The 14,002-nt window shown below is 52.1% G+C and overlaps 1 protein-coding gene across 1 annotated transcript; it reads left to right on the plus strand.

Annotated features, from left to right (window-relative positions):
* The first annotated feature begins 602 nt into the window (after nt 1-602).
* Nucleotides 603-6,640, plus strand: PDCD1 (programmed cell death 1). Its single transcript, XM_062583175.1, has 5 exons — nt 603-711; nt 3,058-3,390; nt 4,572-4,727; nt 5,451-5,485; nt 6,365-6,640. The coding sequence occupies exons 1-5, from the start codon at nt 603-605 to the stop codon at nt 6,581-6,583; spliced, it is 852 nt and encodes a 283-aa protein (XP_062439159.1). The 3' UTR covers nt 6,584-6,640.
* The last annotated feature ends 7,362 nt before the right edge of the window (nt 6,641-14,002 follow it).

Genomic DNA, 14,002 nt, shown 5'->3' on the forward strand with positions numbered 1-14,002 from the left:
GGGATGAGCTGTCACCACAGACTCAGAGCCCTGCCTGCTCTGGCTCAGGAAACTCCCTCCTTGGCCATCCCGGATAAGCAGGCTACATCCTTGTGGTGGGACCCTGAGACATCCCATCTGCACCTCCTGGGGCAGCCTTGGAGCCAGTGCACAGCCCTGTGTCCCCTGCCCCCTCCGTCCCCAGGAGCTTCCCTGAGACTCCCGAAACAAGCGGCCGCCCGAGGTCCAGGAAGCTGGTGCGGCAGAGGAGATTGCCTTCCTGCCTCCTCGTGGGGCTGGTGCCCGGGCCCCTCATGGTTCCGCGCGGCTGCTGGGTGCCTGCGTGGGAAGGGGCAGGCGCGGGGAGGGGAAGGGGGCTGGCCGTGGTTTGGCTGGGAGCTGCCTGCGCGGAGGAGGAAGCTGGGGTGGGAGGCGGCGAGGGTTTCCCTCTGGGGCAGAGATGGGCACGTTTCATTTCCATCCCAGCCCCTGCTGTGCTCACCCCAGGGCCAGCCAGCTCCGGGGAGCCGCAGCGGGCACTGAAACGGGGGCGGCCGGCTGGCAGGATTTGTGGCACCGGCAGCACGACGGCGCGTCTGCCTGTGGCAGGGGACAACCTTGGCATGGCTCTTGGCACGGCGAGAACAACGTGGGGCCACGCGGATGCTGCCCTGGCTGGCCTCTGCGCTGCCCTGCTGTGCTGCAGCCCCGTCTTGGGGGGCTCCCAGTTGGGTAGGTACCCGGGGCGTGTGTGAGTGAAGTCCGTGCCGTTTGTACCGGTGGAAAATGCTTGTAGGCTGGGAGCTTTGTAGTAAAAATAGCTCCAGCATCAAGAAGGCAGAAAATCTAAACCGTTTGGGTACGCTTGGCTGAAGCAAGGGAAATGGTGATGTGCCATTAGATATGAGATTAAAGGATGGAGCAGGGGACAGGTCCTGAGCTGATACTTGGCCTGTGGTACCGGCAGATCCTGAGCCCCCTGTGGGGACGCCAGCTGCGGTGCGGGTTTGGCACTGAGCCTCTAGGCTGAAAGCCTGGGTTTGGCAGAAATGTGCAGGGTCTGGGTTTTGCTCTTCTGGCTTTCACAGTTTCAGGCTTCACCTTTGGGCTTTGCCTCCTGGTTTGAGCTTGACCCTAACAAGTCCAGGGTCCTGCAGGCATTTCTGCTCAGGGCAGTTTTGGGTGAGGAGGGAAGTAAGCGGATGAGCCAGGACAGGGTGATGAAGAGCCCTGATAAAAGCTCTGCACAAAAGGTCTGGCCCCAGTGCACGTGTTCCGTCTTTCTTGGAGCTTGCCTCATTTCGCACTGCTGTTTTGCTCCGCTCCGATCACAGATGCAGGGCTGAAAAGTCCCCTACCTGTCCTCTCAGCAGGCATTAAATCCAGGCAGGGACAAACTGTTTGTGAGTTTGGTGCTAGAAAGAAACAGGAAAACATGGAAAAACATCCTCTGCTTAAGAGGTTCATTCATTGCTGACAGCTACACTTGGTAGGAAGCAGAGACCTGCGCCTGTTAAATATTTCTCGTTAAAGACAAAAAACCTCAGAACACTGAAAAAATTAAAACTCTCAGGCATTGACATACCAAACGTCCGATGGAAACCTGGGACAGTCCCCCAGTCCACTCCTTCTTTTTAAAATCATTCATCATTTTTCAGTCCAGTTTTCCACCTAATCCCACATCTATTGAAGGAATTGTCCCAGATTCACGTATGATTAATAATCCCAAGATGGTGTTCGTACTGAAGGAACTATGCCGAAGGAACAGGAGGAACTTTCTGGTTCTGCTTATGAGCTCAGAAGCTGGTGTTGGTGGTGATCTCTGAAAAGGGCACAGGTTTCCCAGTGGCAGGGACTTTTCAATACTTAGGTGGCTTGGATTATATCCTTGGTCAGATAATCTATGTGAAAAACACTTCTTCCTCTCTTTTTTATTGCTCTAAACAGAATTTAATACAACAGCTACCTCTTCCTGCTGGACTGGGTTGTTCACGCCTGAGTGTTGCATTCTTAAGCAACCTGAACAGCTAAAGTGAGGGATGGACAGAGAGAAGGATAGGCCGGCTCATTATTGATAAACTCATTATTGATAACTGCTGCTAGTTTGGGGCTTGAGGGAACAAAAAGGGGAGCAGGCACCACTGTGAATCTGAAACCTTGGCTTTGCTCTGGAAGTGGTGGAGGGCACTTGACTCGTGTTCATGATGCCTGTGTCGCCCATGGCAGCAAGTTGAAAGGGGACGGAGACTGGAAGGGGACGGTGTTACCAGGATCATGTCACTCTGCTCCATCTGCTTGTCCAAAGCTGGAGATGGACGGATACCCAGCCTGAGGCAGGGGTATCCCTGCCTCCACTGCTTTATACTCCTGGGAGATAGTGGCGAGCTGTGGACAGAGCTGGAGCACTGGGACAGGGCACCAGGCACGTGCTGGGCTCGCGTGCTGTGCTGGGGGCTTGGTTCCCCTCACTTTCGGAGGTGACATCAGCTGGAGGCGGGATGACTCAGACATAAAAATAGAGCATAGATTTAATAATAATATAACCCCCAAAGTCTGTTTTCCCCACTGGAGAAGTTCCTGGGGGTTATTTGTGGATAACTAAGAGCAGAATTTGTTCTGCTAAAACCATCCCATGGTATAGTTACTTCTGAGCATCGCCCTGTGGTTGGCAAGTACAAGTGCCCCTTTGCTCAAGGGCAGAGGCATGGGCTAGCGTACGCACCTCCACAGTTGGAGCAATGCTTCAAACTGGCCAGGTGTTTGGGTAACCGTCCCTGGCAAACCTGCAGAGCTTGACCCATGGGATTCTAATGAGCTGAGGATGAAAGAGCTGAGAAATGCTGAGAAATGCATGGACCTTTTGGCATAAAAGCCAGAAGCATGATGGGTTGACAGGGTTTTGGGGCTAGGAGCCCATCATACCCCTCTGTGGATGCACTAGCAGGGGCAATAGCAGGGTCTCACTGTTTCTTTATAACTCTGGTGCTGGCATGGCAGGCAAGGCTGCTTCTGAGGCCTGTACCAGCCTGGGTGCCTACTGTAACCATGTCCTTTCCGTATTTCTTCTCTCCCAAACAGTGACATTTTTCCCAGCCATGCTAACTCTCCCAGTAGGTGGCTCAGCCACCTTCTTCTGCAACATCTCCATGAAGAACATCTCCAGCTTGGAGTATAGCCTCAACTGGTATAAAGAGACCAACCACAGCCAGCCCCAAAAAATTGCTGAAATCAGTCGTAGCAACCCCCCTACGAAGACGGAGAAGTATCTGCTCACAAACCACACCTCTGTCTTCAAGATGGAGATCCTGAACCTTCATCAGAATGATTCGGGCTTCTACTACTGTGGGCTGATTGCCTTCTTCCAATCTGATAAAGTGATTGAGAGCAACCGGTCCCACCTCATGGTCACAGGTCAGCCTGGGAGCTGGGCTGATAGGGATGGATCATTGGTGTCATCCCCCACAGGGCCTAGATGTCAGCAGAGGAGTCAGGGATTTATTCAGGGTCATCTGACTGGGATGAGACCTGTGTGATGGGCCACGATGAGTGTGGGGCCTCACATGTACCGGCCATGGAGCAATGCCCTCCCTCTGCCCTGCTTCTCAGTCTGGGGGTTGCTTGTGGTCAACTGCCAGGCGAGGTGACTCTGGCACACATGCAGTGTGCATTGGTGTCAGATGTACATGGATGTGGGGCATGAGGGGAGCAGGAAGGGACCTCTCTGCAGCCCCTGAGCCAGAGCTCTGGGGGTGCCAGGTGGCCCTGAGCAGATGCTGGCTTGATGGTCCTGGCCTGTGTGCAGAAAACTCTGCCCCAGCCCATGTCACCCCACGCAGCCTCATGACAGTGTGTGCTTCCTGAGGGCTTCAGGCTACAAAGCAGTATCTGGGGCTCTCCAGGGTCAACCCAAGGTCTTTCCTGCCAAGCAGGTGCTTTATCAACTCTTTTGAGATCATTTCCTAGAGGGCTGTGTAACATTTCTGCATGGGCTTGGGAGATCAGAGCCTTGAATGTCACGCGGTGCTGCGAAGTGTCCCAGGGCTGAAGACACCCACATTTGGTGAGGTGTACAGCTGCCAGCCACACTGCAGGCTCCTGTGGCAGGTTGGCATGCAGGGAGAGCAACCTCGTAGTCCACTAGCTGGGGAAAGATCTGTCATGTCAGAGGAAATCACAGCTCTGCTCTTTCCCTCTCCTTTGCATGCATGATTCTGGTGTGGAGACAGACGGTAGCCTACCCTCATCCCCATCCACCCTGTGGCTGGACCTGGCCCTGGGGTGGGAGATCTTCCTTCCCCTGGGGCTGCTTCCCCAGTGATGCTCTGGGAGCAGCATGCCCTTATTGAAAGAAGGAGGCAGGAAGATCTAAGCAGGGAGCTGCCCTCTTGAACAGCTCCGTTCTGGGAGCAAGGGGCTTGCATCTGAGGGAGATGAGCCAGGGCTTAAATCCTTGTGGCAGCTCATCTGCAACTGATCTCTTTTGGGGGAGACCCCAGTGCCTTCCCCTCTTATGTTTCACAGAGACTTTAGAGGCCACTTCATACTCCTGACCTGCTCCCCCCCCCCTCACCTTTTTCGGATGGTTATTTCAGCAGTTCCTGAGAAAACAAATGCCACCGATGAGCCTCAGATAGAGGAAAGTGACCCCCCAGACCACATCAAGGCTGTGCTTGTGGGCATCCTGTTGCTGGGAGGTGCTGTTGTGCTCTTGATCTTCGGCTACTTCACTGTCACGTACAGGAGAGGAGGTACAAAGGGGTACCCCAGGGACCCTGCTCTAGGGACACTGCTGTGCTGAGGGGCTCAGGGCTCTGTGGGGGACCTGCAGGGTGATGCTTATGCAGCATACCTTGCTCTGAACTGTCGAGGGGGAACTGGATGCCTGCCATTCCCTGGGGTTAGTTGGTGGGCTGGTTCACCATGCCCAGACTCAGGGCTGGCTTGGCCCCATGACACAGAGACCACAAAGCAGAGGAGGCTGCTGGGGTCCTCATGGACCAGCCTGTGTCCCAAGGGCTTATGGATCATGTGAGGAGGGGCCAGCCATTTCTCTCATCCCAGAGGAGGAGAAGGTTGTTTGGGCTCTGCTCACCCATGTATCTTGCCCATGCTCCTCTGTGGTCCCTTTTTATCTCCCTGCCTCAGGGCTGGGGACATTTCCTTGGCCTCAAGGTGTGAGCTCTCCCAGAGGGGCACCTGCATCTTGAGCAGATGGTGCTGCCCTGGGGACCCTTAAGGAATTTCACTCTGCTAATTCTAGCAGCACCCTGGACTGTGGCATGGCACTTCAGAGTAACGCTCTGGTAATGCTTGGGTTGTTACAGCCCAAGAAGAGAAAAGCAAAGCATGGTGTGACAGTTACGGTGTCTAGTGCTCTCTGAGGCCATGTGGGGACTGGGTCAGTCACAGGCTTGGATGCTAATGCTGTCTTGGCATAGAAACATCTTCTAACCAAATGTGTTGCTTTGCAGATGTGCAAAAACCACCAAGTGAAAATGCACCGATGGTAAGTATCCCAACTCTAACACCCTGCTCTGCTGTGGAGGAGCATCCTGGCACTGGGGTGCGGGAGTGGAGGGTGCTGAGCCTCCCTTTATCAGACCTTCACAGACTTCTTACATCTTACATATTTTTCCTAATGCTGTTTGATCTTTACTGCACAGCTACAACTGCTTTTCTGCACCTGCAGCACAGTTTCATCACAAAATCAGAAACTGCCTGAGGTAGGACAGGATCTCTCTCAAAGACAGGTCAAAGAGCCCTGCTCAAAGCAGGGCTATCTTTGATGTTAGATAGGGCTCTAGGCAATCAATGTGGGGGGAGGTGTTTTTCCTCATATGTTCAGCTGGAGTTTCCTTTGTTGCATCTTGTGCCCATTCCCTCTCATCCTTTTGCTGAGTGCCACCACAAAGTGTCTGGCTCCATATCTCTGATCCCATTAGGTAGACAGAAAGTAGATCCTCATTTGGTGTCTCCTCTCCAGGCTGAATGAACCCAGCTCTGGGCTCTCCTTGTGTGCTTTGCGCTCCAGCCCTGGCTGGCTCAGTGTCCAACAGAGAGGTGAAGAAAGGGCTCCTAGCATGTTCCTTCCTTCAAAGGCTGGGCAGGCAGGGAGCATAGCCCTTGGTGGGTGTCCCCCAGCACACAGCTCAAGGGCAGCTCTGAGCCCTGTTTGGCCTTGGCAGTGATCTCAAATCTCAAAGCTCAGTCTGGCCTCTCTTGGCAAATATCACCCCATATCCTTCCTACTGCTTTCTATCACTCTTGCCCTCCTGGCTTCAGAGTTGGTCATGGTAGTTGCTGTGAAAGGGGGTTTGTGCTGGGGATGAACAGGACCTCTAGATAGAGGATGAGCCACTCCTGATGTAGTTTCCTTGCTCTGCAGAAGGAGGAGAAGCCCCCTGTGGTGTCTGTGTCCACTGTGGACTATGGTGTGCTGGAGTTCCAGTGGGACCAGCGCACACAGGCACCCCCTGAAATGCAGCCAGCTGACCAGACTGAATATGCCACTATCATCTTCCCGGAGGAGAAACCAGTTACACCAGAGCGGGGGAAGAAAAACCAGAACCAGAGGAGCTGGCAAGTGCAGCCACAGCCCTGCTGAAGGGCTGGGATCCCACAATGCACCTTCTCCTATCCTTGTGTTGCAACAGCCTCCCTGGAGATGCCCTGTCAGGAGCCTGTCCTGCACTGGCACTTGTTTTATCTCCATGTCAGGCAGCCATCTACAAACCTTGCCACAGCTGTGTCTGGGCAGGGACAGGTCCTCCCTTCCCCTTGCTCCAGATACAGTTTGGAGCTATTGAAAACCAGTGCACAGGGACTGGAGTGACAGAGACGCTTGCCATTGGAATTGGCACCTGACGGTCCCTCCCAGGCGCAGCAAGCACTGTGGCCATGGGATGGGTACAAGGGGATATGGAAAGGTCCTTGCCAGCTTGTACTGCTGGGATCCAAAAGCCTCCTAAAGACAGGGAGGATCAGATAAGGGCACTGATGAGTTTCTGCACTGAAGGCTGCACTGAAGATCATGCTTTGGCCTTGGTTTTCTACCTCCACTTGCCACTCCCTCACAGAGACTCTCAGGAGTGGCTGAACTGCTTCCTTTGCCTGGGTCCACATCTACCGGCAAAGCAAGAGCTGGGGAAAAAATGCCTCTGAGTGCACAGAGGCATGGGCTGAAGTGACCCTAGGGAGCTGCAGTGACATGGTTGCCTCTATCAGCCAGTGGGATCCTGGGCTTGCTCCAGCAGAAGAAAACAGCCCTTTCCACACTTCGTTGCACCACAGACTTCTCCTAGCACTGGAGCAGAGATCTTCCTGATGCAGAGCTATTTAGAAACACCTATGGGAAAGAGATAGTTGCTTTTCCTCATCTTTCCAGGCAGTTTCCTTCTCTAGCAGAGGGGAAATCTGGAAGGGAGGAAGGGAGCTGGCCCTGGGACAGTGATGCTCTTCACTGCAGAGAGCCCTGTGTGGGCATGGTGCCAGCTGGGAGTCACTCGTGGCAGCTTCTAGTCCTGGTGAGAGAGGGATCCAGCCTCGAGGGATGAATAAAGGGTTTCACATCTGGGGTGTTTGTTGACTCGTGATGGCAAGTGCGTGGGCAGGCAAATAACGACTCTCGGCAGAGCTCAGATGAGAGCTGGGAGGCAGTGTTGTCTGTTGTGGTTCTTGGCCTCTCAGTGTGATACACAAGCTGCTCTTCTATAAAGCTGCTCTTAATAATTTAGAGAATAAGCTGCTCTTTTTCTCTCACCCCTGTCTAGGTGGAGGGATATGTGATCCAAGCTGGCTCTGGGTGCAGACAGGTCTCAGACAGCCACACACTAGTTCTCTCTTGCAGGGCTCATCTCAGGGTGTTTGCCCATCCTGGCTGGAGACAAAAGTTCCCAGCTTGCCTGAGGGCCCTGTTGCCATCACGTGGGGGCTAATCATGCAGCCCTGTGTTGGGAGAGCCCTTGTCACATCCCAGCTCTGAAGCTTTCTGACTCCTAAATTCCATTTTCCTCTTGAAAGTAATGCTAGGCACATGCAGCCTAACAGAAGCTATACAGAAACCAAAAGAGAAAGAAGAAATAACTGCTAGAGACTGAAGACACCCTGGGAAGAAATGGGTTTGGAGGCAGCAGTGACCTACCAGGGAGACTGTGAAACCATGCTGAAACAAGCTATAATCACTTGCACTTCATACCCTGGTAGCACTGTCAGCAGGTTTCTTTTTTCCTTACCTCCGACTAAAACCAGCATAATCTTGAGAGCCAGCTCAGACATTAGGCGAGGATGCAAGAAGAGCCAAACACCAGAATTTTTCCTCTGTGGAGGCTGTGAAGTCCTCAATTTGGAGGTTTGTCAGCTCTGATGGGACAAATATCCATCAGGATGGCTTGCATCATTTGTTAGGGCAGGACAGTAGATTTGTTGGCCTCTTTCGACTGAGCCTATGAAAGCTCCCAATAGCCACCTCCAGTAATGCCATAACTCATGTAATGTTTACTTGTGCCAATGTACAGCCAAGCCCATCAGGACTTTTGGCAAGAACAAACCCTGTCTAGTGGTTCAGCCCCAAACAGCTATCCCACCAATTCTGATAAAAATCTTCCACTTTGCTTTTAATGACCAGCTAGGTTAGATTTGTCTGGTTCATCAAAAGAGCCAAGGTAGAAGACACCTGCAGCAAGTGAGAAGTGGGAACTAAGTCAGCAGTTTTGTTTTTCGCTTTCCCGTAAGACACAACGCATGCAAGAGGTAGGCCCTGCTTCACTTTTTCCATCCTGCCTCTTGGGCAGTGGAAGAAATCGGAAATATTGGGTGTGCTGGGTGCGCAGCCGCAGTTTGCTCAGTGGCTTTGCAGTACCCTGACTGCAGCCGCAGCTCCTTCTCCTTGCGGCAAACGGTGGCCTGCAGCTGCCTGGAGGTCTCTGAGCAAGCCAGCAGGGCTGGGGCATGGCAAGAGCAGCCCTAGCCATCATTAGAGGTTGTTGAACATTTGACCCACGGCTGCGTCCATGTCTCTTGGCCGCCCAGCTGCCTGACTAGCATCCTGCACCTTTAGCTGTTGCTCACTGCCAGGCTGAGCTCTAGGCAGGATGCAGATTTCAGACCTCCGACTGAGCATCCCTAGACCAAGCAGTGCCCCAAGATGGGTGTCAGCATCTGCCTCTCAGCCTCCTCTTTGGACTGGGGAGCCAAGCTCTGGCTGAGCATGCTGCTGTGTGTTCACTGCTTTCATCTTTTCTTGCAAGCCAGGAGAGCACAAACTCCTGGTTTGGATTCTTCCTCCAGCCTCATGATGGTTTTAGTTCAGTCATTTTGACCACAGCCCTCTTGCTCTGTGGTTTAAATTAAGCAGGGACCTGAGCAACTCTTTTCCACTTATGACACTAAGGGGCAGTTCACACCATATCTGAGGGGCTGAGATAGCACCCTGTATCCTCAAAGGCTGATGCCCTTCAACCACTCTGGCTTCCCCAGCCCACACCAAGAAGCAGCTGGGCTGTAGAGGACCTGGGGGCAGTATGGCTTGGTTTGGAATATGGCAGATTCTGGCCGTTCTACCAGAACTACTTTGCAATGCTGTAAGGGACTAGGATCATCAGATGTGGGTGGCATGGTTTTGGATGTCTTTGGTTTAGACTGTGGAGAGGAGATGCAGAGCAAATAGCTGAGTTTCCCACCATCATGCTCACTTAAGAAGCACCACAGCTGCTGGGGCTAACCCACATGAATCAAGATGACTGTCATAGAAAGGCTAAGAGCAGGGCTTGAGTTTGTTCCTCAGCATCCTACTTTGGAAAACCAAGGCTAATCACAGTGCAAATGAGAGAAGAATGAGGTCCTCTGAAATTAAATAGCAGGTGGAACTGACTTTTCCTTGCTCTCAGTCTTTCATCACACGTGAAAGGCCAGAGGGAACAAGATATGACTCTGCCCCCTACACGCCTACTGACACCCTGACTGGGGGTGACAGAGGGTGCTGCTGACAGCCCCTTCCCCTGTGCTTTGTGATGGCATATAGAAGCCAAACTGGAACGATCCCCTGGTTTTCCAGTGATCACTCCAGAGGCACAAATTCCCAGCCTGACCATGGACATACACATTCATGTGAAAACACACAAATACAGACATTCAGACACACAGGTAGGGACACTATTCCCCTTGCAAAGCTGCATGCATACCTGCAGACATGCACAGATACCTCTGCACTGAACACATACCTATCTCTTACCTGCAAACATGCACATACCTGCAAACACATACCCACACAAAAGGACAGACCCACCTTTGGCCAATCCCAGCCACTTTGTCCAACCACAGCTCTTTCAAATGTGTGAGCAGCTGATGTGCAGCCAGGGCGGTGGCCTGATCACTGAAGCTGCTCTCTATTTCCTGTGTACTCTGGTCTGTCAAAGCAATCGCTTCTGACCATAGATACCCTGAGCTCCTCTGATGAGTGGAGCAAAGGCTGCCAGCAGTATCAGTGCCAAAATTGCTTTGTCAGCTTCCAGTCTCCTAGGACCAAGCATTGACCAGGGCCTCTGCCTTGAGAGAGCAGAGCTTGCTGGCAGGCCACACACTTCAGCCCTAGAGTGGGGTCTTGCCTACCAGGAGATAACCAGGTCCTCTTGGGAGAGTTCAGAGAGCTCAGTCTGATCATGAGCATCTGCAGGAAGTAGATGTGCAACTCTAGCTTGTCTGAGGTATGCATAAGCAAGTAGAGACCCCAGAGTGTGCACCTGAGAATCAACCAGACTTTTAACTAGGAGCTGTATCTCTTTATATACATCAGCCCTTGAATAAGATGATTGGGAACAGCTTGTGGGCAACCATTTCTTAAAGAAACCCTAACCCAAAAGCCAGATTTTGAGATAGCTGAGAAGGGAGATAGCAGGAGAATAAGTTCTCTCCTGCTGCTTGCAACAACTCCTTTGAGGAGAACTGCACCATGAAATTATAAAGTACCTTTCCTGCAAAATGGGACATTGCACATGCGTGAATGGTCAGCGGGGTCATGCATGATGACACCATCTTGCTTATTTACAAGCCAGCATGCTGAGAACAATCCTGTCATGAGGGCTGGGAAGTTTTGGAGATAGGTCTCAGTTTTGGAGAGGCTTGGCCGGAAGATGCTTCAGCAGAGTGTGCATGTTATTGGCTCCCCAGGTTTATGGAGTGATCTCTGGATGGGACTGGTCTGTCATATGCTATGGGATGGAAACATTTCCATGGACCTTTCTCACTGGGATAGTGGCTGTTGGTCTGGAGGAAACCTGCTGGGGGTAAACTGGTGTGCACTCCATGTTGGTAAGCGTTGCTGGGAGGGATAAACTCTTAGGGCAAGTTGCCAGGGCCTGTAAGCATAGCTTGTCTGTACAACCCTAGTTTATACTGACCAGTCCAGGCCCATTGCGTTTCCTCCATCCCTTCCCACTGAGAGCCTTGCCCTCCTCTCTTTCACCGAGTATGCTGTAGGCTTGCAGAACATTTGCATTTCCTCCCACTGGCCTCATTTTGCTTTCTCTGGTTTTGCTTTGAGTTGGCTCCATAGTTTCTCATTCTCTCTCTTCCTGCCTTTGGCAGGATTGGCTGTTTGAAGAGGGAATGAGCCAGGTAGGACTCTTGCTGGGGATCCTCTCGCTCCTGAGCTTGGAGGGCAAACAAGTCAGCAAACAAGAGAGCTCCACCAGCCAGATGTGGCGGCCCAGACACAGTACTGCTACTAGTCCTTGGCCTGTTGCACTGGCCAAGGACAGTGCCCAAGATCAACCTCTAGCTCATCATATTGGAACGGAGTCTTGCTGGAACGGGCTGAGCTCTCTCCTTAAGCCTAGAGAGACCATCATGAGGCTCAACAAACAAACAGGGAGCCAAGCACCATCTGCATCTGCTTGCATTTTCTGCCAACACTGCACAGTCAGCCTCTCCCTTAAATCCATCCCCACCTCTCAGCATCCCTTACTATCCCAGAAGTCCTGGGCAATGTCCCCTCTCTGTATATCTGGTTTGGGCATATCCCCATTTCCATTGGACTTGTTCCTCCTTGCCTCAAATCAACTCTGGTATGAGTGGACCCCCTCCTGTAAAGACTTGGCTATGAAGATAGTCCAGCCTAGAAAGGATCCAATAGCAGTTCCTTGTTCTTAGAGGGCATGGGTATCACTGTTAGGGGGTGACAAACATCTACCATTGATAATGACAGGCTTGGAGCAGGTGACAGGGGTGCAGAAGGTTGAGACAGAATGGTGTCCTGAGAGGACAGGGATACCTAATTCACCCTCTGCTTCAAGGAAGGGGAAAAAAGGAAGATCTGGGAAATTATAGATGAATCAACCTGTCGTTGGTACCCAGAAAACCACTGGAACAAATTAGTAAGGCCACCAAGTGGTAAATATTGACAGACAGTGCTGAGACTGAGAACACAGATTTAGCAGGAACAAATTGTGTCAAACCAACCTAATTTCCTTTTCAGTAGAGTGAGTGGCTGGGTAATGCAGGAAAACTGGGAGCGATATTATCTTCAGGCAGCCTTACAAAACATTCTCATAAGCAAATTAGGAAATTGGAAATTCTCACACTGTGGGTGGATGGGTACCTACCAACTACAGCCCAAGAACAGTTATCAATAGCTCACAGGCAGATACATGAAATGGAGTTTCTCCTGGAAAAGGAAATGCATGGCTCAAATGAAGGCAAAAGACAATTTGGGAAGGGTGTGGAGGCCTTCTGGGAAAAGGGTAGAAATCAAATTCACCCTGACGAGCTGCAGAAAAGAGCAGATATGCTCTCCTCCCTCAAGAAATTCCAGAAAGACAAGCACAAAACCTCCATGCTAGAGAAAAAAATGCATGGAGCTGAATCACGGTATCACTTGCATGGACCAGGCTCTGAAATGCCATGGCAGTGGGACATGAAGAGGTGCTGTGTGCATGGAGCTGGTGGGATGCCACTCATGGCCCAAGGTCCTGGCTGCGGCATCAGCTTCCCCCGGCACCAGGTGATCCTTGGGGCATGAATGTTTCTGCAGGAGACTCCAGCAGAGTCCTCACCAGCAACATGGGCACTTCAACTCCAGTGTCTGAGCGCAAAATCTTCCTCGTGGTGCCCGACTAGCTCACCTGGGGGTGTAGGTTGAAGTCACAAATAATTTCAGGGTATGTGAAAGTGGCAGGGGAATTACCATCTGGGCTGCACTGTGTCTTTGCCTCCTTCAAGCATCTCTCCGTACCCGGAGAAGGAGTCATTACCAGAGCACCAGGATAGAGGGGATCTGCCAGGTCTGGTCCCGGTGGGTGGCCAGCCCAGCATGGTTGTACCGGGACAGGGACGAGGTTTGTCCTGGGTCCCTGCTGAGACTAGGCTGTGTTGGCACCTGCAGGTGCGCTTTTCTTTCCAAGGTGAGCGCTGTCAAGCAGCAAGGCACTCGGGCTGCGCCAAGAGGTGTGTGCAAAGTGGAACAGGACGTCAAAGCAGTTTCATCTCTGTGGGTGGTTCTGGGAAAGTCCCTTTAGTAACAGCAAATCAAAGGCTTTAATAGAGGGAGCAGCGCTGGGCTCCTTCTCAGAGATGTCTCCGAGGACTCAGCACACCCTGAGTCGTGATTTGAGTTGTGTTGCCATGACGTAACCTGGGGCTGACTTCCACAGCAGCAGGCTTTTGGTGGCAGGGGCTCATCTCTGTGCTGGGGGTAGTAGTGGGCTCCCCTGTGAGCTGCTTTCCTGAGGAAGGAGCATTTTGGGGAAGCGATGCCTGCCTCGGCAGAGAGCTTCCCTCCGCTCCGTGGCAACAGCTCTGGGAAGGAAGAGCAAGACTACAACCACAAATTCTCCAGATGAAGCAAATGGCTTGTCTGGGTGAACATGACAGTGTCTGGAGAAAGGACTGTTTCCCCAGAGGTCCTCTGCTAAAAATAGCTCCAGATGTTTGACGCAAATACATCTGCCATTGAAGTCAATGGGAGAAGTCAAAGCCATTTGATCTTCCATTGATTCATCCCCACAGTGTAAATCTTAGCCACCAGAACAGG

Source organism: Rhea pennata, chromosome 9, assembly GCF_028389875.1.
Source record: "Rhea pennata isolate bPtePen1 chromosome 9, bPtePen1.pri, whole genome shotgun sequence".
Taxonomy (NCBI): Eukaryota; Metazoa; Chordata; class Aves; order Rheiformes; family Rheidae; genus Rhea; species Rhea pennata.

What these genes read in the sequence shown, in the direction of transcription:
- PDCD1 (XM_062583175.1), top strand. Translation starts at nt 603, where the DNA reads ATGGCTCTTGGCACGGCGAGAACAACGTGGGGCCACGCGGATGCTGCC. An exon ending in CTTGGGGGGCTCCCAGTTGG is followed by an intron (nt 712 to 3,057) that starts GTAGGTACCCGG and finishes TCTCCCAAACAG; the next exon opens with TGACATTTTTCCCAGCCATG. An exon ending in GTCCCACCTCATGGTCACAG is followed by an intron (nt 3,391 to 4,571) that starts GTCAGCCTGGGA and finishes TGGTTATTTCAG; the next exon opens with CAGTTCCTGAGAAAACAAAT.